At 42.9% G+C, this 25,026-nt stretch overlaps 2 protein-coding genes and 1 long non-coding RNA gene across 4 annotated transcripts; 1 reads left to right on the forward strand and 2 right to left on the reverse strand.

Moving 5' to 3' along the window:
- Nucleotides 1-1,365: 1,365 nt before the first annotated feature.
- Nucleotides 1,366-2,348, forward strand: LOC129586078 (uncharacterized). The gene is made up of 3 exons (XR_008690098.1): nt 1,366-1,551; nt 1,827-1,977; nt 2,113-2,348. It is a non-coding gene; the product is annotated as an uncharacterized LOC129586078 (long non-coding RNA).
- A 6,944-nt stretch (nt 2,349-9,292) lies between these two features.
- Nucleotides 9,293-10,558, reverse strand: LOC129586095 (uncharacterized). Its single transcript, XM_055479103.1, has 2 exons — nt 9,991-10,558; nt 9,293-9,613 (listed from the first exon to the last, which is right to left on the reverse strand). The coding sequence occupies exons 1-2, from the start codon at nt 10,439-10,441 to the stop codon at nt 9,504-9,506; spliced, it is 561 nt and encodes a 186-aa protein (XP_055335078.1). The 5' UTR covers nt 10,442-10,558; the 3' UTR covers nt 9,293-9,503.
- A 9,687-nt stretch (nt 10,559-20,245) lies between these two features.
- Nucleotides 20,246-23,346, reverse strand: LOC129586044 (serpin B6-like). 2 transcript variants are annotated; one of them, XM_055479030.1, is made up of 4 exons: nt 22,943-23,346; nt 21,464-22,213; nt 21,167-21,357; nt 20,246-20,778 (listed from the first exon to the last, which is right to left on the reverse strand). In XM_055479030.1, the coding sequence occupies exons 1-3, from the start codon at nt 23,217-23,219 to the stop codon at nt 21,176-21,178; spliced, it is 1,209 nt and encodes a 402-aa protein (XP_055335005.1). In that variant the 5' UTR covers nt 23,220-23,346; the 3' UTR covers nt 20,246-20,778; nt 21,167-21,175. The 2 variants fall into 2 exon arrangements, with proteins under 2 accessions (XP_055335005.1, XP_055335003.1); XM_055479028.1 differs by having other exon boundaries at nt 20,246-21,357.
- Between the last annotated feature and the right edge of the window lie 1,680 nt (nt 23,347-25,026).

The raw sequence follows: 25,026 nt of genomic DNA on the forward strand, positions 1-25,026 counted from the left end.
CAGTAAAAGCATCCTGGGCCAGCACCGTTGCCGGTTGTGCACACCTTTCATCCCAACAGCCGCATAATCATGGTAATGACTGATCGTCACCCCACTAGAACAGCAGTCAGATAGGCTGTTGTTACAATGTGAATTTTGAGGGATATTTTGAGTATTGTAAGGGATACTGTGAGTCATAATAAACAGTGGGTCATAATAAACTGAATCTTGGTAATTTTTACATGACGATAACGTCATTACGATTTTGTGGCAACTTCTAAAATTTAGACTGTTCATTGCAATCTTTACTTAATTATTTCGGATTTACTTCCAGCTAATCGGCTATGAAGGCGAATCGGTGGTTTTGTATGCCTATGTCGTGCATTATCGAAATTGTAATACTATTTCGGGAGAATAGGTATGTTACTGCAGTATAATTATTATACGTAGGCTGATAATGCTGCTGCTATTAACGCTGTATGGGTTTTATGCTTCATTTACATTAGCTGTAATTAGCGCTGCAATTAGCTGAATTATTTTAAACCTGCATGAAACGAGCATCAACAAATACCTCATAATATTATCTTAGTGAGAAGCCGACAGGTGCTTTTTACTTTCAGTTAAATCTGACCTGCTCTATTCTCTATTACTCTATTGCTGTAATGCATGTGTTTTATTCGATTTATTGAGCTTTGTTGCACTGGTTTACTAGTCAGTGCATATTAACGTATTATTTTATACGTAGATCTGGTTACATGCGCACATTAACGGCTTATTATTTACGTTAGTACACATGGTACAGTAACTACATAGTTGTAAAAGAAATAAATTTAATTTTATTTTGGCTGGAAATGTATAATAGCGGCTATAATTATGGTTAATGTTTTTGTTCTTTTCGACAATCGTGTTGCTGCAAGTTATACTCGTAAAAACGTACGGTGCACGTCCCGTATATTTGATTCCGAATGGGTTGTCCGTTGTTGCCAATTAAAATGTTGCAATTGTACTTGTACATTACTTGCGTTGCTTGTAATCGCTGGACCATATGGCGCATATTTCCGGTCAATAGTTTAAGTCATCGAGATATTACTTTAGCAGTCTTATGAACACTCAGCATTTTAATGGTCAGACTCAGCCTTTTAGTACTCAGACTCAGCCTTTCAGTAGTCAGACTCAGCCTTTTAAGGGTCAGACTCAGACTCAGACTCAGCGCTTCAGCGCGGGCCCGTAAATACGGTATAGCTCAGCTCGCTACTAACGCAGTCGAACCGTTGTAAATCAACGCACTCGTGTCTTGTAGCACATCACTTTGTTTCACTTTCTAGTTTTAGTTTTATTGCATTTTGCTTTGATTTTAAGGATTGAGTAGAAAATGATATGATCTGAGAGACGTGATTTGTAATTTTCTGTATGGAATTTCGAAACACTGAGTCAGAAGCAGTACCAGGTTAAATTACTTCACCACGGGTCTACGAGCAGAATCGCCGTTGAGAGCGTCTCTGCTGAATGAGGAGCCTGCAGCTGGGTCGCTGGACGAACCTGCCTTGATTCTCAATCATTCTGTTACGACAGGTATGATGACTGGTTTGAAAGCGTTTTATAAAACGCAGCCATACGATTTTGGAGTCGACTTCGTTCTAGTAAGCGTAGAAAATTGAAAATTTGGAATGTGTCTAAAAAGAGCGATTTAGATTTTTTATCTTTATTTTACGCTGGACGGAGTCGACTCTCTCTAATTTGCTCACATCCGTATGAAAATCCCTTCACACATTATAGTTTTGGAAACTGTCGGTGCTGCTTGTCAGTCTCAAAGGCAGCCCAGCTAATTTTATTGTATTTTGTCACAGGTTCTTCGGTCATTTTTGGAGTCGACTCATGGAACGATCTCTCTTCCCCTTTCGTAAGGCATCAAGCACTGCCACCGTCGTTGCGAACGCACACGAGCGCACACTGGGCCTTTGGATGGAGGTGTGAAGCACACTGCCAGTCTAAGCACAGGTGAGCTCTATAAACTGGATTTATGGCGTTGGGTAAATTGAGTAAGTAGGTGTGGAGTTAATTGTTAAGTAACTGAATTTATGTACGTGCAGACCAAAATTATTAATTTGTGGTACATATTTTCCCGTTCCTTAGGAAACTAACGGATTTCATTGCCCATTTGATGGACTGGAGTTGACTCCGGAACCAAAACAGGCTTTTTGTTGTTTAATTTTTGGCTTTTGCATTATATTCTTCCTATCTAAATTTCTGTAGTTTAAAACAGCAAGTGCAGCACTCAGACGATAGTTTGATGTTTATTTGTGGTTTTTTTCCTGTAATTCAGTGTAATTTTTGTGCTTGAATAGAAGTATGTGCAAAAGTACGAGTAATGTGCGGCAAAAGTTACAATAAAGCTTCGGACAACGATAAAGCAAAAGTTCTGAATACGGTACAATAAAACTTCTAAAAACGACTGCCAAATTAAGTTGGGAATTATAAGTTCCACACTAACTTTTACGGCACAAAAAGGTATAGCTGCTGTTCAAAGATTGTTACAAAAAAACTTATACATTTTCACGAGGGGACGTTTTAAAGATGGCTTTTGGAACTTCCGGCGCATGACTCAAGAAGAGCCGCCCGGTGTGGCACCGGGATCTTGCTCGTGAAAGTTTGAAAACCTCCAGTTCCTGTAAACACCGATGATCGTCCATGGACCGTGAAAGTAGCTCCTGTAAAGCTTTGATTGGAATATCAAGGATAAATTATAATGGCCTAAAAACCGTATATGTGCGCAATATCCGGTTTCAAAATTTGTTGCTGGAAGAAAAGTCTGAAAGGGCGTAAATGCAACCAGGAGTGCCAAAAGCCTCATTATGGACTTTAAATTTTGCACATAATGCAACTGCAAGAAAGTATAAAAATCGTTTTTACACAGAACCAGAGCCGCACTTTTTTTTTAAATCTTGACATGAGTTTAAAAATTTTTGAGATTCATTTTAAAATTTAAAAAAATTCTAGAATCGTGGTTCAGTGTAGAACGATTTTCGTAGCAATCTTCATATCGTTGCAAAACTTAAAGAAGAAACAATGACCTCGAAGCCAGAGTTTCCTAGTAAGGTGTTAAGGCAGCCCCATAGCGTCGCGTCAAGCGTAAAGAACAACTTTTTACGTCCACTTCAGCTACGGCGGACAGGCATTAATTTGTTGAAAGTATAGACTTTACATGTTACGAAAAAATACGAAGCAGTTGTCGGGGTGGAAACTTCCATGCGCTATAGCAGTAGATTCCACGGATTAGGGTGTTCAATCAAAATAGAACTTTGAATGCAGTGAAAAAATAGGTTCTGCAAATGCTTCTGTTATAGGAAGCCTTGACGACAAATGCCAGAAACGAGATGGGCAAGCGTTTGAGAGGCAGATGGGTCTTCGCTGACGGATGCTGGCACCCACCCGCGAAAGAACCGCATTTCTGTTCTGCACCCGCCGTCGATACCACAAGCCTATCGGTCCTTTGCCCGGATATTCTAGAGTTCGTCTTTCACTCGCTGGATACGATCAACCGAACAAGATTGTGCCGGGTATCCGGACTGTGGAAAGCCATCATCACTCGGTCCAATCTGTCCATCGAGTTCTGGGTGACCTTAGAGCGCGACAAAAACCCCGCCTACAAAATCGGCTCTGCGATAGTGCAGCGTTTCGAAAAATTCCCTTTGGCACCGCAACGTGTGATTATTGGGCGCGGCGAGCAAGCACCAAAGGAGCCCATCTTAGCTGACTGTTTGTTGCTCCTGGCGGCAGCATACTATCGACTGGAACCCCGACCTTCGACGAAACTGCAGTTGTACTGCAGTCAATGTCGATGGGATCTCGGAGGACCATCTGAGCTCGACAAAGAGGTGCTGAAACTGGCCAAAGTGCTTGAGCTATGCGCAACGGCCCTGCAGAGTATAGTATGGAGAAACTGTCGGTTCTCGGGACTCGGTGGACGCATCGGCGAACAGCTGGTCGTCCATGACACGACTGACCTATACACGGAGTGTCAACAGACGGTTGAAGCTCTTTATGCATTAGTAGAGAGGCAGCTGCCGGCCGGGAAAAAATGCGTGTCGGAGGTGGCGAAATGGATCAGCGAGAGTGGCGACGCTGGCCGCAGATCCACTGTCGACGCCATTTTTAAGGTACAAAATTAATTACTTAGGATAAGCTAATTTTGCTTTCCTTACGACCGATTAACGGACCAATCGACAAAAAATTTGATGGAAGTGTGGTCCCAGATGGCAGTCGGTGTATCGATCGCTGATCATCTTGCAGCTGTGTATGCCGCTTGTTCTTCTAGGTTTTGATGTCTTTCGAGATTCACCGAGCGATGTCGCCGTATCGAAATAAACAGCAATGGATGCCGCAAGAGCTGCGTTTCCTCGACCCGCAATCGCTGACCACCATGACTCTGTGCGCGTTGACGCGAGAAATGGAGTGGTTCAAACGGTACAGCGGGTTTAAGACCGGGACCAAACTCAAAGAACCACCATAATCCGTCATCGTGGGTGTTACGCAACCGGATAACAACTACACGATTATCCAATCTACGTAACTTATTTCGATAATTTTTACTCAGAACATAATACACATGTTGATTTGGGCACTCTAATGTACTTACACCAAAAATAAGCTGGACCAGGGTTTTATTTTGCGCATATTTGTTCATTTCCCTTCCAGCCGTCGCTGAATCCACAATTTTGACCATCTCTTGAGATCACCAGATTCAAATGGCCACAAAACCGCTGTGTCTGAACGTTGGTATACTTCTACTGGTACTGTACATACACATTGAGAATCCGTGTATCTCGCTTAAGTTAGTTGGTCAACAGACGCACCATTATTCGTAGACGTGCAGTTAATAAAACTAAATTTATTTTATCACATTGCAATCTAAACGGAGCATAGCAGTATAAGATCTTTGTCCTACCAAACTGACGGTTGAATTGTTCGGAAATAAACTCAATCACAATGTTTATTGCAGACCATTACATCGCCAAGATTCTTAACATATCGTCCAGAAACTACAGCGACTGCTTTACCGGTTGGTGTGGGTGAATCGACGATTGGGGGTTAACTGTGCGGTCCGGCACAGTGGCAGTCCGGAGGCTGTGTGCCGCAAACCGTCATGTCGTTGGCATGGGTCCCCATGCACACCGACCACTGGCCGCAGTGGGCCGGACATTTGCGGTCTATTTTAAATCAGAAACAACTTTTCCAAAATGTCGCCTATAATGATCATTATTGCGTTAAATCAGGTGCTATTTATCGTTAAAGTTACGTAGAATTTTTCTATAGGTCGTGAAGTCAGATCGGTTGGTTTATCACATAAACAGTGCAGAAAAGCCAGTTTTCGTGACGAAAATTTAAAAAAAAGGAAGAATTTTTAAAAGTTCTCAAAATGAAACTGTTACTACGACCCCACACCGAGCGGTTACGTTTTCTTCCAGCGCCGAAAGTTCCTGAATTCCCTAAAATTTTAAGTTTCGATGTTTTCGTGAACTATAAATTAATGTTAAGAGAGAAAAGTACCTCACAGGAATACAATCACTGTAAGGAAATGGCGTTCTGTTTGAACCGACTCAAATTGCCTTGCAGGCAGTCCCAATAACGGAAATGGTTAAGGTTATTCGGTTGTTATTTTTGCTGTAATAATTATTATCTCTTACTGGTATCGCGGACAGTACGTTGATGGTATGTCGGTACCTCCGCTGCAGTCACGCGGATTAGTAAAAGCACTCCAACGATAAGGGTCCACTTCCACGTTATCATGATTAGTCCCTTTCGGAACACTCTTCTCTTTTTGAAAATTCAATCTGTATCAATACTATTACTATACAGGATTTTGATGCGATTGTATAGCATGTGCGGACCAGTGCGGTATGTAATGAATAATTTGTGGAAGATACCGCAGCGCAAAAATTGTGTACGATATTAACGCAAAAAATCGTCGCAGTTGTGTGCGCAAAAAATCGCCGAGAGGTGTTTACCGCACCAGTATGGTTTATATCGGCAGTGGCTGTTATTTGTTGAAACTAATATGAAAAACCGGTTGCAGAATTGTGTAATTGTTTATTAACCGATGAAATCCATTAATCTGATGACACCGATAATTTACAACTCCAGTTTATCAGTAACCAGAAGATCGCTTTCCAAATTCCCAAGCTGACAATGTGCAAAGGATAGTCCGAGATATGTATCCGTTCTTTGAACAATGGAGGAAATAGAGAAATGGAGAGTGTAACTGACATTTTGTTGCTATAATTATTTTATAAAAATAATATGCATGTGTCTATGTTGCTGAATCAATAATGCTTAAAAAAGATAAACAGGTTATGATGCGATACAGGTCAAAGAAATCAATAACTACACTCCACTACTGTAGTGTTAATTTTAAAGTTATCGGTTGCTGGAAACTCACAAAATACGCACTTGTACACTGAATTTCGTTAGACTTGCACCGCAGGCGCAGACCATTATTAGAAGTGCGTGCTGTCCCGCTTCACCGGCACTCGCCCCTCGGACTCACTGAAATTTGACTTCCTTTCGCCTATACTGATTTCTTATTTGTGCTCAGTTTTGCAGAGGTGTTAATTCGTTTATTGTGTGAGCGCTGCTGTTTTGATGAAGCAAAAGGCAGTTTCATGTTCTTCTGGTTGCATGATAAAATGCACACGGAGGTTATGGAACGGATGCTTGTACTTTTGGTCTGTAAAAATAACAGTATCCGCGAGCAGCATCCGCATAACAGATTAGGTATTTGTCAGAAGCTCTGTCATTTCATGTGTGTCAGTCCCTGTAATTTAGAGGATAGGCTGTACTTTTATACCAGCAGACCACGACCCACGAGCATCGCCATTTCTATTTTTTAAAACGTTCGACATAACTGCAACTACCCTTAAATTTTTAGAACAGCGTCTAAGATATTTTTCTTTGCTAATTAAGATAAGTAATATACGGGAAATCTGTCAATAACTCGTTATTCGGGAATGTTGGAAATATTCCCCGACACGGTATATACCGGTGGAACGCTGTGGATGTACTGGGCCCCGATGGACTGTTCCAGTACGGACTGGTTATCGACGCGCCACGAGACGGGCTCCTCGTGGACTTTGACTGCCCCGGCCAGCGTTCCCAGATGGTGGAGCACGGTGCAGCTCGGACATGCCGCAGCTCACACGGCAAACTGTCGGCCCCACTTTCCAAGTGGGATGCGGAATACGGGAAGGAATGGAACCTCCACACCCCGCTGCAAGTACTGGCGCGGACCGCTGCCGACCGTCCGTGGACCTGGTACCCGGCTCGCCGAATCCTGCAGCGGCTGCTGTGGAGAGGCTATTTTTTCCTTCGCATCCAATTGGGCAATACTTTCCTCAACCAGTACGTTCATGCCAACGCGGTGCGGCTAGAGAACTGTTGTGCCGACAATGTAAAGGCCCGGTTCGGCATACAGTCTTGTCAGCTGCCGCAGAAGTACGCTACTGCAGCCGGCATTGATCCGGCAATATGGAGTTTGTGGGTGGAAACGCTGGATGCGCGATACGAAAGTTATCCTATATGTGTGGAAAACGGGAAGCTCTTGTATCTGATGAATAACGGCAAGGCCCAGTGCCACCTCTCAGTCGCTAACCCGGTAAAGCGAAATTATATGCTCCGCGTGGCGTGTTTTCTTGACCTTTATTCTCCCGGCACGAAAAAAATCGGGTTTTATTTGTAACTAAAATTGTGGAATTTTTTTTAGTGATTAACATTATTACGATCTGATGCAGCAAAGCAAACGAGCTCAGTTTCATTCCTAGAATGTGCAGGAGCAATTTATTGTAAATTTGATTTAACTACCGTACTGCACTTAAGCATACTTTAATTAAGAGCAGAAACTGCACTTTATTAAAACTTTAATAAAATTTTCAGTACTTATTATATCTGCGTAATTTTTCTAATTAAATTTTCCCGAAGTTGAATTCAATAATTTTTTTATTATTTCAATTTCAACTAAATTAATCTAATTAGCTTTCCTCTCAAACAGGAGCATCTAACGACCGAAGCTATCAGCGATTTGGAATGGCGTTTTAAGGACGGATGGACTTTCAATGACGTTCGCTGGCAGCAAGCTGTAAAGAAAGTGCCGATGGATTCTTCTTTACCTGTAGGCGTCACCCAGAGTCTAGCACCCTTATCTATGGATATTCTCCAATGCGTCTTCTAAGCAATGGATACAGTCCAGCGCACAAGGATAAGCCGGGTCTGCGCATTGTGGAACACGATAATCAATCAATCCGTTCGTTTCACAGAGCTGCGGGTGGACTTTGAAATCTGCAAACATCGCGGCTATACCATTGGGTCCGCGATTGTGCAGTGCATGATTACATCAACCGCACATGTGGCCCTTGTCCAGGCCGGAAACGGACACATGGAGACGATCATAACTGACTGTCTGTTTCTCATGGTGGCAGCGTACTTTCAGTTGCCGCAGCGTCCGGCTAAGAAACTGCAGTTGTACTGCTGTCAGGGTCGATGGGATCTCGGCGGTTCTGCTAACCTGCACCAGGAAGTCCTGAATTTGGCCAATTTGCTGGCACAATGTGAACCGGCTGTGGCGAGTGTTGTGTGGAAAAACTGCCGTTTTGCGGGACTGGGTATATACATCGGCGAAACAGTGATCATTGAAGACCGGATCGAGCTCAACCAGGACTTTACGCGCATGGTGGAGGAGCTGTATGCGCTGTTGGAAAGACAGTTGCCGACACATGCGAGCTACGTTCCTGCGGTGACGAAATGGATACAGGAATGCGCCAACGCTGATCAGTACACATATGGTCTGCACGCCACTTTTACGGTAATAACAACTCAGTAGAAAAGATGATTCTCTCGATCCGTCCCACCGCCGGCCTAAGAAGCCAAATGACTGGCATTTGTAGTGATGAAGCCGCTGATTCGTTTTGGCCACGGAAATGAGAACAGTCTTTCAGTTTATTGATAAAACCTCCATAATGCGTCGTCCCTTTTCCCCGTAGTGGACGTTGATCCTGCTTACAAGAATAGCATGCCCTTTCCTTGCTTTTTTTTGTTGTTAGTGCGATAATTTCTTGTGTAAATTCCACATATTCAATTACCAATATTATTATTCAAGCTCTTTAAGGAATTTAGTTTACGATAAGCAGATCCCTTGTGATCATCACTAAATAGTTGCCCCTTTTCTCTTATCATTATCATGGATACCATGTTTGTTTTTGCTGAACTTTATTGTGGATTACTTTGGGACTGTCAGAAGACGTCTTTTCGTTGAGGATCTCTGCTATTCGATACACCATTATCGGTCAAAATTTACTCGCGATAACGGTACAGTATACACGATGGAAAGATTGGATAAGACACGACAGAAAGAAAAAGCATAAATAGACAAAGGTTACAATTAGTGAAAATAAATATAACGAGTCGCAGTCACAACAGTGTCGTTGCCAAGTCTGTCTAAAGTGTAACCGGGGTCACAGGGCGCCAACGTGCGGACGTTAATATATGGTTCCATCTTTTCTAACATCCGGACAAGCGTTGCGCTGGCGGCATGGAATGTAGCCTCCCGTCGGAAGGGTCGCAACGGGCTCCATCGTGCACACATCCACTACAAAACACCCGGATTGTGCTGATGGCTGGCGCATGGGGATTGTAAGCATAATTTTGCCAGCGGACGAAAATGAAGTGCACTGGCAAACTCACCCACACTTAGCACGTTTTACAGCAAGTTTGAAAACAATTACTGATGTAGTAGAGGATTAAGCACGATTAATGTTTGGTAATTTTATTTCTTGACATTATTAGCATTATTGACCCCTCAGCGAAAAGACTTCCATTCGGACAACGTGTTTACTTGTGATGGAAGCGGAAAATCATGATGGTGGTTACAAAACCAGTCCGAACTTTAAAAGCAATCAGCAAGAAAATTCCTGCAACCTAATATCTTCTCGTGAAATAAGAGGAATATCGGAAAGGTGTACTTACCGTGCCATATCTCGCCAGGGTTCGCGTGTCTCTCCCAGTCAGGTTCCGTTTGGTTCACCGGTGCCAGATGGAAGCGGTACGGCAGAACATCGCGGAGGCTTTGCTTATTCTGCCAGGCCCAGTGGTGCGCGAAGCAGCACTGTGTCTGCACAAAATCACTACCCTTGTATCCCGGCACACAGTCACGGCAGTGAGGATCACCGTCCACGGGGCACCGTTTCTGTCCCGGTTCGAGAGCATCGGCAACAGGAGATTTGTGCCATAAGTCAGTGTCAAACTCGTCGTTAAAGGGGTGTGCATTGCTGCCTCCATTTATAAAGGGTTCTTCGATTAGGACGTATGGCGGAAAGCCGTCCGGCTGGAAAGCCGGGACACTGAACTTGACGTAGTCGCCGTTGGCTGATGAAAATGAGGATAAACCAGTTACGCACAGCAACAAGAAACTTAACATTTTGCCTGTATATGTAACGAAATGCTTAATATTGAAATGTTTTAATTTAAAGCGCGCCGTTGTGCATGCAAATACAGAGAACGCTTTTTATACCGCCGTCTGCTTATTCTGCTTTCGTCAGTATTTTCCGCGAAAACATCAGCTGGCAGTGCGCGGTACCGTGTACGTGTACCGCACATGATCCATGGAATTCTCGGGTTAACTGCGAATTTAAAGTGTTTTTCCCAATGCCACGTCCGTGTCAGCTCCGGAAATGTGCTGACTTAGCGAGTACCTTCGTTGAACACACTTATTCCGTTATGCGTAAAGCCGTAGAATTGTTAAGTGGGTGGCGGATTGTCGGACACCGTCAGCGATAAGTTAACTGTCTAACTCCTGGAGTTTGGTAATAGCTGTCACAGTAGATGACGCATCCCGTCATTTCCCCGTTCAACCGTCCTGGAGCGGTCCTAGACCGCTCGAGTCGACTGTTGTTTTCACCATCTTTTTTTAGTGTGATGGAATCACGCAGCGCGTTACCATTGCGCTGCAAGTTTTTGCCCCGTTTCGTGTTCCTGAATAAAACTACGTTTTATTCCTTTTCTTGCTTCTTCCGTCTCGTTCTCCCCATGCGGGGGTCCGTCATACACGCCACTACGTGTAACATAGCCATGCGCTCTTCGTCGTAAGTCCAAGACGCCGGCTGAAAAATTGCCCGTATTGGCGAAATTTGTGAATTTGTAAGGTTTTATCGCTCCCAGTGTCCAATATTTCACAGCCTTTTGGTAACGGGCCTAGATGAATGCAGATAAGTGTTCGAACTTCCAAGTAAGAGCTTTCAAAGTCAATTATTTCCAGCGCATGCAGTCAGTATAGTATTCGGGAAAACTCTTCAAATTGTGCTATCCGACAACTTCCTCGACAATGTGCGGCGTGCGGTGACCAGTACATATGCGTGTGGAGACGATTGCAGCTATACACGATGTACCTATATTACAGTTGAGCTAGAGAAAACCCAACACCGGTCAAAAAAAGCAGGGTGGAATCCAGTTGGGATCCGCGTTTATCCCGCGAGCCATCGGAAACCCTATCCTTTGAGACTGGTTGCGCCAATCTTCCAACTGTTTTGGCTATTATTTCATTTATCGCTCCACTGTTTTTGCTATTATTTCCAGCGCCTCTGTTGTGGCTCGGCGGTGAAAATAATAAGTGAAAAAATAATAATTGACTTGAAACTGATCTATGTACGAGTGCTATCATTAAAGCGTTATAAAAAAGCGACCAACGATTGATAGATAACTTCTCGTAGCAGACATTCTTCGAACCATTATCTATGGGTTAAGAAGGGAAATATCATCGAAACCGCTTACAATTTTTTCATGGGTGTTTCCATAGCCAAATTTCGATCACCGCTTGGCATATTCTTCTATTTTTTTAGAACGCAAAACTTTTCGAGATGTCTGGGGACCGCGCGTTCAGGTTCTTTTCGGAAACAGCTGCTGTTGGTCGAGAAATATGGCGGCAGTTGTACCGGTACGCACTTTAGCTCGAGGTAAAAACGCACGATAACGTTAAAGATGATAGTAATTGTTTTGGTTTGACTTCTTATGAAGCATGTATACCCGGTATACGTGTATTACGGTGTGTATGATAATAAGTAACTTTAATAATACAACAGGACGGTGACTGGCCAACAGAGCGTCTGAGTAAGGATCAAGAACAAGTACAACAGCAAGTTGCCAGGGCGTAAAAGTAATTACGAACGAATTGTGGCAACAAGGAATCACAAGTACCACATTAATCATTGTATAAAGTAGTAGTGTATGCCACTGTATAGCCATACAAATGGGAATAAATCGTGAAATTAGTAAAGCTTTGGAAAGTGGGCTTTCTACTGCCTGTATAGGAAACCAGCTTAAGTAATTCCACATATGGCTTAGCGCTGCCGAGGTAATTACGTCCAAAACAAAGGTTAAGTTGCCCACGGTACAGCTGCAGTTTAAAATTGTGCATTTCCGCCATTTCTCAAAATTTCCGCAATATTAATTTCCAAATTATGGCGGCAAGGGTCACTCGGCGAGTAACTGCAAAACTGCATCGTGCATGGATGGACCTTCCAGTTGCTCCATCGCCCGCTGCAGCGTTTGAACTGTGCGTTGGCAGTAACTTGTGAGAATACAGTGAATGCCTTCCAGCAATATCAGCGGTTATCGCATATGCAAGATAATCTCTGGAATATTTGTCCATGTCGTAGCTGATGAGAATTACACTTTGCATAAAGATGCCCGTCCACGGAATCCAATGAATATTGCTCAACGCCTGCCGCAGGTTGTCACATGCAGTTTTCAATTGCAATCGTTTCCAGGGATTGGCGATGTTGCGATAGACCGAAAGCGGGTTTTGACGCGCATTCCCGACCCGGGAAATGGTTTGAATGGCGCTGATGACGGCGCAAACAGGTGTCCGGACCGGAATGAAATCGGCTAATGCGGCTGATACCAGGAGTAGTACCTTCTATTAAAGATATTTTCAGCAGAGTCAAAATTCGCCATTCAAGGTAGGGAGATTGTGATTGAGAAGTGTTTTTTAGGTACCTGATAAAAGTATTCTTCAGCGCGGAACCAGAAGGCCGTGAATAGCATGAGAGCATTTCTGGGTGCCACTGTGAGAAGGATAAGGAACGTGCACCACCCGACAGTCAATGCCGACTTCCAAATCTGATTAACCAAATGAGTGGAATGTTCCGTCGGATCAGGCTGTGGGTCATAGAGGAAAACCGGGTCATCGGCTGACTGATATCGCCCTTTGTCGCCCTTGCGGCGCGTAATGCTGTATAGCTTGCACATTCCCTTGTAAATTAATTGGGAAAAGGGTACATAATAATATTGCATGAAATGTTTTGGATCACTGCGCTCGACTATCGCAGAGTTATAAGGTATAAATTAATTAACGCGGAACGAACATGAAAGAGCAAACATGGACACAGCAGATCCATATCATCGTGTCAACTAATTGCGTCAACAGGACCCGCATTGCGGATGCGCGAAAACCAAAAGTGAAACTATTTTTTGTCAGCACGATAGATCAAATTTCAAGCCAAAACCGACTTTCCTGCACTTAACGCGGAGCGCGGTGTCGTGCCGTTACGGTTTTACTGTTACTGACGACAATCTTTTGACCATCGGAGAAAAAAGTGCGCTTACACGGAGATGAGGCAAACACTCCACAGAAAATCATTTAATTCGTTTTTTTCCCGGTGCGGTTTGCTCTCCATACACAAACAAGTAACGTTATTTGTATACCGGTACGCGTTTTATTTATCTGTACATCCAGTTCATTTCTGCCGAAACTGAAACTTGTCTTTTCTCTTGCTGCGAGGAGAATTGTCGATGGTACCCACATCGACAGTGCCATGATTGGATAAAGATATACCAAACTGACCGGCAAAGCAGCGAAAGGATTAGGAAGGGTAGCATGCAAAGAACAGAATATGTATATAGGGGGAAAAATGTGTCTAGCCGAACCAATCCCTTGTACTTCTGATGCAAGCCAGCTGGTGGTTTACGTTGTGGCTGCACAGCGTTTTATGTAAAGCGCTGCTATTAAGGCTGTGCGGCACTAACGGTACATGTGGTGTTAGCTGCACCGGGCAGATCAGGGCTATAATACAGTTTCAGCTTGTTTACCTGCAGTTGTACGAGTGCTGCTTACCTGTTATCAGTACCTGTAATCTTAATAGCAGCGCTTTACATAAAACACTGTCAAGCCACAACGTAAACCACCAGCTGGCTTACATCAGAAGTACAAGGGATTGGTTCGGCTAGACACATTTTTCCCCTATATGCTTTTACAATCGAAAATTAATTACGATTTCATTTGTGGCCGTACAAACAGCAGTTAAAACACAATTTTCATTAGGTGCGATTCTCAATATCGGCGTTAATACCGATGGCTTTTCCTCTCGGACACCATTCAAAGGTCCGCTCTTCCCGTGGAACCTGAACCAGGGTCCTTTGGTCGATGGCGGTTGTTCATTGGAGGACCGTTCTCATCGACCCATCCATCCAGGAGTCCGATTTCTCGCAGCATGCGATTGGAGGCGATAATTCCGCAAAACAGTACGATAATCATGGCTCCGTTACACGCCAGACTCGGAAGCGGAAACCCGTACGTCAGCGTCGAATGATAACCATATCCACTACCGTTCAGCATCTCAGTAAAGTGAAGAATGTAATGGGAAAAGATATCTGGGAATGGACCTAAATAACTCACGATAACCTGATTCCGCTGAGTTCGGCACATGCGACGCATATCCGAACAATGTGACGAGAAGTCTCGTTCGGACAGCGATGAAAGCCGGCTACAGAGATTGCTGGCCGTTCGCACAACTTCCTGCGCATCCAGTACTTTTTGGTAACAGAGTATGACAAACAACAACCCCATTATTCCGAGTACCATCAGCATCTGTTTTCGTTTGGCATAACCGTACTCCTCTGACTGAAAATTATTCATACAATGTAAATTGAGCAAAGTTTACGTGAATATTAAGCGGTGTTCTCCCAAATTTATTTTTATTACAAGTGCACGTTATACATTGTAAAAGTAGAATACCGATCTACAAACAAGAGTTTCCTCTTTTTTAATCCAGGAAAACCGGGTACTAGATGGGATGATACTACAGTTTTGAAAGCTTGCAGTCTAGGACAGAAACTTCAAGTAAAAGAAAAATAGTTTTCAGTATTCTTTTCAACTTTTGTACTTAATTAACAGGTGCCCACCTTAAGCGAAAATTGATAAATGTCGGTCCACTGAAGGCTGATGCCATGTATTGCGATTCTTACTTCCGCTAAAAATAGAACAAGCCGCATGCATCCGGCGAACTGCGCAGCACGTTTTAGTACTGCTTGAGCTGCGGTGTTTCGTTGGGCGCAGTGCTGCTGATCCGTAAGAAGAGCGTTTGACTTATTTTCAGTTCGCCCTGTGTCCGTGTTCAACAAATCAGGCTGACATCTAATTCCGTCCATGGTGTCCTCCAAGGTAAATGTAAAATACGTACGAGTACGAATCGTGACAACAAGAATCCAGCGAGACACCACATTAATCAATGTTTAAAGCATTAGTGTATGCTACTGTATGGTTGCACCAAAATTGTATCGTGAAATAAAAGCTTTAATACATATATATATATATATATATATATATATATATATATATATATATATATATATATATATATATATATATATATATATATATATATATATATATATATATATATATATATATATATATATATATATATATATATATATATATATATATATATATATATATATATATATATATATATATATATATATATAATCATATCATATATATAATCATCATATATATATATATATATAATCATATCGTATATATAATCATCCACGTTTCTGTCGAACCAAGAGGTCAGTGTTGACTAATCTAAGAACGTCGCCGTTAAGTTAATTTCAGCCCGTTGTGAGATCAGTGCATGTCGCACCTCCGGTCATGCAGATGTCTGTGTGTTACCACTCTATCTGTACATGCCATGATTGCCATCCGACTCGTCCTTTTTTCTCTGGACTGTACTGCTCATTTTAAATTAAAATTATAACATCTATTTTTCTAGATAGAGATACTCATCTGGCTTTTTCCATAGCTTTATAAGTTAAACTCCAACATTTTCTCTCGTTCAGTTCTGGGTGAAACCCATCTATCAAGATCAAGGAGGTACCAAAAGATTCGGAAAATTTCAGGTTCCAAACACGTTGCGATTTGTGACGATTAACGTAAATTAAATCACACAAAATTTCTGTAGACATAAACAGAGCATAGATAAAAAAGCATAATTCCGGTTCTACACAGAAGTCCTATTCTAAGTCAACGCAAAAAAGTTAACAATCGACCTTCCACATTCCTTTCGTTTCACGCACGGTATAGCCACGGTATAGCGAGCTAACCGGCAAAGAAGATTAGAAAGGGTAATATGCCAACAGAAGAATATGTATGTGCTTTACAATCGCGCATTTTTTAGTTCACGAGTTTATTCATGGCAGTCAAAACAGCATATCAAGGATAGTTTTCAATAGCTGCAATGTCTATGTCTGCGTTAATAAAGATTGCGTTTCCGCGTGGACACCATCCAAATGTCCGCTTTCTCCCGTGCTACCTGCACAGAAGTCCATCGGCGGAAAATGGATGTTCATTTGAGGACCGTTTGCATCCACCCATTCATCCAAATGTCTGATTTCGCGCAACATGCGATTGGCGACGACAACGCCGCAACACAGTACCATTATCACTGCTAAGTCACACGCCAGGCTCGGAATCGGCAGCCCATATATCAGCTTCGAATGGTAACCATAACCGCTGTCGTTAAGAGTTTCACCGTAGTGCATATGAAGCCCAGTATTACATACTTGTCTAAGTGCGGACAGAGCCATAAAACAATTAACCATGTGCGGGACCAGTGGTCGTGGCCTACCGCTTTGAACATGGAACAGCCGCTTCGTAAGTAAATAGAAGCCGACGAATCAGCAACCTGTTACCTTGCACAAGTGTAACAATGGTAACATTTGTCTGTAACAGCGGCATATTAGGGAAACTGTTACTGGTCGATACTAGCGTGTGCACATGCCATTAATAAAACCGTAACGACGAGTCGGTATTCAATATACATATACTCGTATATCTGTACTGGACTAATTCGTCGTTACTGTACAATATGGTTTCCATAAAAGTATGTCCATTACGCCATGCTTAACATTCTATCTAGTGTATTTACTCGTAGTGATCGTATTATTAATTGGGAAATTACTTATATGCTTTTGTATAATGAAATAATTTAGGTATTTATGCTGTTAGGTTCAAGTAAATATGGAAATCACTGCATAATAATTACCATTACTACCTTTATTTATAAAATTAATAAGCCACGACCACACTGACAAACAAACAAAAAACCAAAAATCGCACACGACATTGATGCATATAATTAACGCAACAAAAAAACAAATCAATAGTTTTCGTCCGAATTTTCTTCAACACTGCTGCTCAAGCCGCCGTAATATTTGATCGCCTGCTTATTTGCATAAGCATGTTTGCTGGCATCGCTTCCATACGCTTTCTCTTTTTCTGCATTATCCACCTGCTTGCAGCGATACGACCATAGTGACGAAATAAACAATTTTGAAAACGAATAAAATAATGGCTGCAGGTTGCACTTGCACGTTTTTTTTACCACTGTTACCTCCCCAATGGGGTTTGGGGCGTCAAAAAACGATCGCTTGGCTGTTCGACTGATCAATTGCTTTGAATCCGACATTGCTTACGACACACAATTGCTTACGACACACAATATCATGCTTTGATGGGAGACGCAAGTTACCGCAAAACTGGATCCATAAATTGCGAGTAGGGTAACCTTCTTTAGGAACATGATGAAACGATAACTTTGGCGACTGCCCAACTTCCAGCGACTGTTTCTTTGTTCTCGTACCTTGTTCGCTTGGACAGTTCAGCACAAAACACTTCGTCACCATGTTTAACGTCACCACCACAAAAAATGAAATCAATCAAAATTTTGCATGGCTGTTATGACCCGATATATTAATAAACTGCATACAACATAAAATTATTTCGTTGCTAGCTTTTAATTTGCAGTGTAATGGCAAAACCGATTTCATGAACAAATGCATGGTAATGATGGCAGTCATAGACACGTAATCACTTTTGTGACCCAGTAGCTATAGCATACGAGAATGTGCTATTATTGTAGTTACAATACCACCAGACAGAGATTAGAATCGTCTGCTCAGTATTGTTCACTTAAATGCTACCAGTGGACATATAATATACATAACAGTGACCAGCAGACGCAAGATGGAGGTAGCTGCCGCCTGCCACTCACGTTACTGTCTTTCCTATTTTAGCTCTGAATGCATTGAACGGAGCTGACTAAGTAAACAAGCAAACGGTACGGCGGCGAGGAAGCGGTCAAAGGGCCAGTCCCGCACATATTCTTGGTCTGTTCCTTTCAAATACCTCTACTGTCCACACTTAGACAAGTATGTAATACGAGGCTTCATATGCACTACGGTTTCACCAAAGAGAAAAACGTAATAGGAACAGATATCTTGCAGTGGAGCTAAATACATCCTGACGACATGATTCCGCTGAGTTCGGCACATGCGACGCAGATCCGAACATCCGGACTGAAACTTTTTTTCAGACAACGATGAAAGCCGTCTGTGGAGGTTGCTTGCCGCTCGCACGATTTCCTGCGCATCTAGGACACCTTGGTAACAGTTTGGGAGGTACAGCAGCCCGAGTATTCCAAATCCCCACAGCACCCGTCGACGCCTGGCAGAACCGTACTCCTCCGACTGAAAAGCATTGCTAATGCTATTTTGCCGCTGTAAGAGTAATTTGCGGCTGTTTTTCCGCACGCCGCGGCTCATTAGATATAGGCTGTTTTGCCGCAGTGCAAGCGGCAAGTTAGCTATTTTGGTACATAACAAAACATAAAGAAAACATACAAAAACATCAGAAAATATGCGAAAATTATGAAATCTCAAATGATATTATGGCGGAAATGTCCATTGCTAAAATGATCGTTGACCGAACTGAATCTGTGCGGCCAAAATGTAGCGCGACCGAAGTGATCGGACGCGCGGTAGAATAGCTAATCAACTGGAAACCCACAATGTGTGGCAAAATAACCAGCAAACTAACTGGCCAGATACTTTGGCAAAATAGCAGAAAAGGCTATTTTGCCAAAAAAAACAGCCGCAGAATACCCACTCCGAAAAAGCACCTACTTTTACCAGTTAAACCAGGAAATTTTACTTGAGTATTAAATGGTGTTTCCGAAGCTTATATATTAAAAACAAGTTGGCATACATTTTACCACCAGAATTTCGATCTTTACACAACAATTCTCTCTAACGAGTATACTTACGCTTTCTGAATTTCCTAAAACTTTTCTGTTGGACTAAATTTCCTACCTTTAGTGGAAATAGATAAATGTCGGTCCACTGAAGACTGATGCCGAGTAATGCGATCCTTACTCCCGATAAAAGCAGAACAAGCTTCTCACATCCGGCGAACTGCGCAGCACATTTCATTACTGCTTTAGCTGCAGTGTTTCGTTGGGCGCCGTGCTGTTGATCCGGAAGAAGAGCGTTAGACTCAAAACCATCTCGGCCGGCGTTCGTATGCAGCACATCTGGCAGGCATACGCTTCCGTCCATATTGTCCTCCATGAAAGCGATGAAGAAGATCACCTTTGTGGTCTTTCGACTCTTTGACTTAACGCCAGCACTGTTGTCAGTCGTGAGAACAGTAGTACAAGGTTGTCCGTAAAGCGTTGTCTTTTAAATCCATAAAGCAGCATTTTTGCATCAAAAGGCTTTGTTATATCGCGATTGTGGATGTTATGAAAACTGAAATTGAAAGCTGCTGATGCGAGAAACTTGATGCTCTGTCAACGTTCGCAGCCTTTCCACCGTACTTCTCCGATGACAGAAGCGACGTCATCGAGGCTGCTTTGGCAGTACGGCTGCGCGGTTATGTTTTCAAATTCAGCAACAACAGTGATGTTCTTCGTTTACGAAATTTTGTCAGCCGGTTAAAGCTGCTAAAAGATTTACCGGAAACGGAAACCGTCGGTGGCGTCTGTGCGTATGGTGAAAACGTTCACGGATAGCAGACAGCTCATAACGACCATGCGAAGCATTGTAATGAGGGTTCTTATAATGGCCGTTAATTACCGTTAAGCAAACAGAACTCGTACGGCCGTTTAATTCGACCACCCAAAATAGGAAACTCCACAAACCGATTTCTTTTCGCTTTTTTTATTCACCACTCAAGCGAGATATATCCTTCACAGAATAACTGACTGCTAGTACCGCTTTTATACAATTGCGTTCTAAGGAAATCAGTGATGAAAGCCCTTCAGCCACTGCACTACGCCAAGAAAGTTGCAGTAGCAACCACAAATATGCGGCTGCGCTTTTCATGACAACGGTATTGTTATTCGAAAACGCTGAAATCATGGGCAAGATAGATGACGCGAGACTGACGTTCGCAGCGCAGCCAGCCGGTTTTCGGTTTCCACGTGGACAGAGTGGGCTATGAATGCAGCATGAGCTTCGTGGTGTCGGCAAATCGGGGGGTTTTTTGTCGTAGTGTTTTTAAGACAGCCTTGATCGGGAACATCATTGCCGCCGGTTCGAGAATTCGGTATTTAAATACCGGCGACATTTTTTCCCTTTGTTGCGCCTTAAAGTTGTCAGCTGCGGACATTATTCGGCATTGTGGCTGTTGTTCTAAAACTGGAAATGTCTGCGGGATTATTATAATGACAAAGCTCAAATGTGAAAACGGTTGTTCGGTTTCGAACAACTTTGAAACTGAAAAAGAAGAATGAGAAATAATGAAAATGAAAAACGATAATGAAAGGAAAACGTGAGTAATGAAAATTGAAAGCGACCAAGAATGTCTGTTGTAAAGCGCTAGGACAACATACCATAAAAGCAGTTAGAGACAAGCACAATCTGTTTCCGTAACTATTGTCACAGGAAACTCATGCAAATAAAGCAAGCCGGGTGACTTTGAACACCTCAACAATTCTCACTACCCGGATGGGGTTATCGCGAGCTCGATGTTAGGCATAATAATCCGATGGAGTCGAAACAGCCTAACTGTTATACAGATCCTTACAGCTGACACTCATTGAGCGGAAGGATCGGCAACATGTCCAACGAAGAGAATCGTGTCACTTGCCTCGTGACGTAGTAGGAATATGAACGGTCGGTCAGCAATAAATTTAGCCCTTGTATCAGGAGGTAAACAGGCGTCTACGTACGTCACCTGGATTGCTGCGGACGCTTCGGTTCCTTTTTCGTTCACATCTTGCAAGAGCAGAACGAAAAATACACCCGGAAGAACAATTAATTTGAGTCAAACGATTTACAGAAAAAAACAAATTATTAGTCGCGTCAAGCTGCTGTTGCTTACCTATGAAAACTTTCTGCTTGATCTGGTCAATAGACAGGCGGCCATCCGATATTCCCGTAAAATCCGCTTGGTTATCGTCAAAGGCGGTTTTTACACCGAAATCCTTTAACATGTCTTCCATGTCGATACTGTGTCGTATAATAAATTTCGGTAATTGTATGGTTCCGTATGTGATCTCCTGAAGACTTCGAAAAGCTGTTTGCAGCGTTGCCGGTGTTAGCGAACGGTAAAGATTGTGTAAAGCCAAACCCGGTGACCATTTGGAAAAGCGCTTCTTTTTTCCCGGTAAGATAAAGTAGGCGTGGGTACACTCTTCAACGTAGGGTAGCCGCAGGAACTTTGCTCCGCCTAGTTCCTTGCTCTTAAAGTACTTGCATTCGATGGTGGCGTGCATCGTATCCACTAACACTTTATCACCACTCGCCGTAGTAAATGGTTTCTTCACAGTCTTACTATCCTCGAACTGCAAATGCCAGTTTGCTTTGAAATATAAGGCATTTACCGATATCAGTTTGGTGGCGGGCGACAATTCGGATGATGTCAACAAATCATCAATAGTTCCATTGGTTTGCTTTGTAACGAATTGGTTAATAGCTGCTACAGCGGCATCGGGTTCAGTGGCAAACTGGACATTGTGGCATTGCGCCCCAAACAGCCGTTTTGCGTCGTCGAGAAAACTTTCTTTAAATGGATACTCTTGATCAAGAAATAGTCCAGTGGCGGTGAACAGTTTATAGTTGATAATGGGCGCTGCATAAAAACACGGTCACAGGAGCAAGCTGTTTAACAGGGCGAATCATGTCACTGTTTAATGATAAAACACTGTGTAAGTATGTATTCCAACGAGAAGCCATATTATTCTTAGAGGGAATTTATGAACTTAATGATGCAAAAGTTGAAGAATACAAGCATATACAAGAATACAAGCATACAGGATATTCAACGCGTAAAGATACAGCTAATGCATATCCGTACTGAGCGCGATGTTAGCGCTTAGCACAATCGCCACTACGCTACGTTCACCACAATGCCCAAAAGCGCTCTGGACGTACGTAGACTGTCCTTTGCAGCACCGACCGTTTTCTGCCATCTTCCGCCAGGCATTTACGATTATACTCATTGAAATGTATGGCGTGCAACAAGCCACCAGCCAGCCAAACACATGTTACGTGCGTAAGCAATGTAGCGTGGCGTAGTATGCTGTTTGGCGTAACCTATGAATTTCACTGTTCTCTATCGTGCTCATCATCCGGACCTACTTGTACATCAGCTATCCGGACCTACTTGTACATCAACTGAAATGTTCATCGGAAAAGGTTGCGAGCTCGAAATATTTTTTAGTAAGTTGTCAGTTTCTAGCAGCAAACGCATTCTAAGAAAGCGCACCAGGAGAAAGTGCAAAAGAATATGTTGATGAAACTCCCACTGACAAAGTGACACTTCATAGAAATTAACAGCAAGCCAAACTGCTTAACTTACAATATAGGCTCGGATTGAAGGTTTCCTCATTCTGCTTCAAACGCATCAAAGTCTGATGGAGAGATTCCAGTGGCTGGTCCCCGTGAAATTGCAGCACGCCTGCCAGTTCCTCTCGTGTGATGCCTCTCGCACCGAGATAAGCCAAGGAAAGAGCGACTTCCGTGCATAACGGAGAAAATATCAAATTAGCGTCAGTTGAGCTGTGATCTGCCAAGTAGTTATAAAACTTCATGCAGAATTCTACACCCCGATCGGAGAATGACGATTTCACTTCCATCGTGAATTAAAGATTTAAAGAGCACAAATATATCGCAGGTGAACTATTAATATTTACCGCAATTCTCTTATTCTACAGTACATCAATGCTAGGAGTAAGTTGGAGAGTTTTGCGTGTCGCTGCTCTGTATTCCTGTATATTATACTTTTCAAGGACTGGACTGGCTTAAAGAGAAATGTTCCGCCTGTACAGTGTTCGTACTGACGGTGCTGGAATCGATCGATAATACTCGTACCACCATGTAAATGCAATCATGCGCTGGCTGATGTCTGGATGTATGGCGGTGCGCAGTGGGAACTGCAGGACAATGAAGTGTATATCCAGCTGCTGGCTTATACATCGTTTGTTATAGAGTTACAGACTTACAGTTTTGCGCAGTCTTTTCTTGTGCTGTCTTGTACAGCTTTTATACAAAGTACTAGTCATTTGCAGCGTGGGTAAGTTTCACTGCAGGCGGAGTGTCGCGTAAAGATATTAGAAAACAGAATCTGATATTGTTTCTGAAACCATTATGACCTTTATACCGGTACTTCACTGCTCCTAGAGCAACTGGTTTAAGTATTAGCACAATAGCTATCAAGTGAACACTTATACATTTACAGTTGCTACTGAATGTTTCACACGCAGCCAACCAAAACTATCGCCAGTATCATTGTACGTACGACAACATGGCCAAGTGCAGAGCTCACAAGGTCAGAGTGGACAGCGTCGCCATATCTAGACGGCACAGCTCCTTCTCGGTCCATGTATGCTTCCCATGGTATAGGTTCGTCTGACGAGGGTCGCTTCCCTGATAAGTCCGCAAAATCTACAAATATATTACCAAAAATACATACAGCACTAAATTCAGCTCCATGATTTACGTTACGAATTCATAAGAAATTTTACCCTTTTAATCGTAACACAGAACCTGCCCTTTGTTGTATCTCGTGCTGCGTCCGCAATCAATCGTGCCATCTCGGAAAAATCATCCGAAAAATGAATCCACATCAGTTGCCGCTCCAACAAAGTATACAGATCCGTCTGCACTTCTCTCAGCGTGCCATGTGTGGCCGTGACTGCATGCGTCATAATATCCTCGTTATTTTTGCCGCCGATTCCGCAAAAGCGGCAGTTACGCCAGACAATACAGTCCACGGCGGCTGCCACGTCGACACACGCTTGAGCCAACAACTCCACCTCCGCATTGAGTCTGTCGTCTCCCAAATCCCAGCGGCACCGGTTAGCCAACACCTGTTAAAGAAAATCACGCGTTGTGCTAGTAAATATGAGAAAACGAAACAAATATACGAGTAGAGTTTTGATAAAGGAGAATGCAGTAATGGAAATTTTTGCACATATATAATTTATTTATTAGTCAAAGAAATTAGTTAATGTAATTAGATTCCCATCATTAATTCCGTTAGGAAATAGAAGTTTTATATAAAAATGGTGGTACAAGCGCGATGTTGTACATAATAATCTGTCATTCCACTTAACTGAGCTCCGAAGGCTAACTAAAAAATACAGTACTAAGGAAACGGAAAGAAAAACTAAGGAGAGAAAGCTAAAAGAAACTAAAAACCTACTCGTTTGCACAATCGTTTTCGCAGCACCTAACAACTGTTTACCTGCAGTTTTCTCTGGCTATTACCGCGCTGTTTGTAGACGGCGCTGATTAGGCGCAGGCAGTCGCCAAACTCCTGCCGCGTCATGCTTTGTCTGGCGTTGTTAATGATGACCCACTCTGTGGCCGCCGTAAAATATTGGATGATGCACATGCCCACCGAAAAGGCTGCCGTGCCGCCATCGCCAAAGTTCACCGTGA

This window comes from Paramacrobiotus metropolitanus, unplaced genomic scaffold (assembly GCF_019649055.1).
Source record: "Paramacrobiotus metropolitanus isolate TYO unplaced genomic scaffold, Prichtersi_v1.0 Parri_scaffold0000019, whole genome shotgun sequence".
NCBI lineage: Eukaryota > Metazoa > Tardigrada > Eutardigrada > Parachela > Macrobiotidae > Paramacrobiotus > Paramacrobiotus metropolitanus.